The sequence below is a fragment of the Rhincodon typus genome, unplaced genomic scaffold (assembly GCF_021869965.1).
Source record: "Rhincodon typus isolate 14 unplaced genomic scaffold, sRhiTyp1.1 hic_rhity00009241, whole genome shotgun sequence".
In the NCBI taxonomy this organism is placed as follows: domain Eukaryota; kingdom Metazoa; phylum Chordata; class Chondrichthyes; order Orectolobiformes; family Rhincodontidae; genus Rhincodon; species Rhincodon typus.
The window spans coordinates 2,379-3,069 of NW_025974879.1; the positions used below are offsets into that span (position 1 = coordinate 2,379).

At 57.3% G+C, this 691-nt stretch overlaps 1 protein-coding gene across 1 annotated transcript in view; it reads right to left on the minus strand.

The window, feature by feature from the left end:
- Positions 1-6: 6 nt before the first annotated feature.
- LOC125482358 (unconventional myosin-Ie-like) overlaps positions 7-691 on the minus strand; it is a gene marked incomplete at its 5' end in the record, with an annotated part of 5,396 nt that continues 4,711 nt past the window's right edge. Inside the window, one exon of the mRNA XM_048594423.1 lies at positions 7-246. Within this exon, the coding sequence (XP_048450380.1) occupies positions 170-246 (77 nt within the window). The remainder of the gene's footprint in view (positions 247-691) is intronic.

A 691-nucleotide genomic window follows, 5' to 3' on the forward strand; every position in this document is an offset into this window, starting at 1 on the left:
GCGAAGTTTCGGGGACAGGTCATTCTCTGCCAATGCGTAAACTGTCTCTTCGTTGTTGGGTTAGACCTGGCGATGCTCGAGGGCACGTTCTCACTGGGGGGGATGCAGGCCTGGGATTTGGTGGGGTGGTGGGGGAAGGCTGTGTACCCAACCCCTTCTCCTCTCGCGCTCAGATCTTCTCCACATAGTTTCCGGGGAGCAGACCTTCCTTCCCACGGATACGTCCGACCCACCATCCCGACGGATCTGTGGGGGGTGGGGGGTTAAAAGAGAGAGGGTTCAGCTCCTGTCCTACAGGGTCTCCAAATTCACCCCCTCCTCCCCCAGACACCGCTTTAACCTTGTTCCCCTCCAAGCAATCCAACTGCAGGTCTGGTTGATTCCGCCCTTCCCCTGGGAGAGGTCGGGGGAGAGAGAGAGAGACGGTCAGTGAGGGGAGAGAATGAGGCAGACAGGGACAGTAGGGAGGAGGGGTGGGGTGCAAGGGAGACCGGGAGGGCGAGGAAGGAGGCATGAGAGATGAAGAGCGAGTGGAGTGGGGAGTCAGGGAGACTGGTACTATGTTGAGTATAGGAGTTGGGAGGGTCATTTTGCGGGTGTACAGGACATTGGTTAGGGCCCCTTTTGGAATACTGTCATCAATTCTGGTCTCCCTGCTACAGGAAGGATGTTGTGAAAGGTGCAGGAAAGA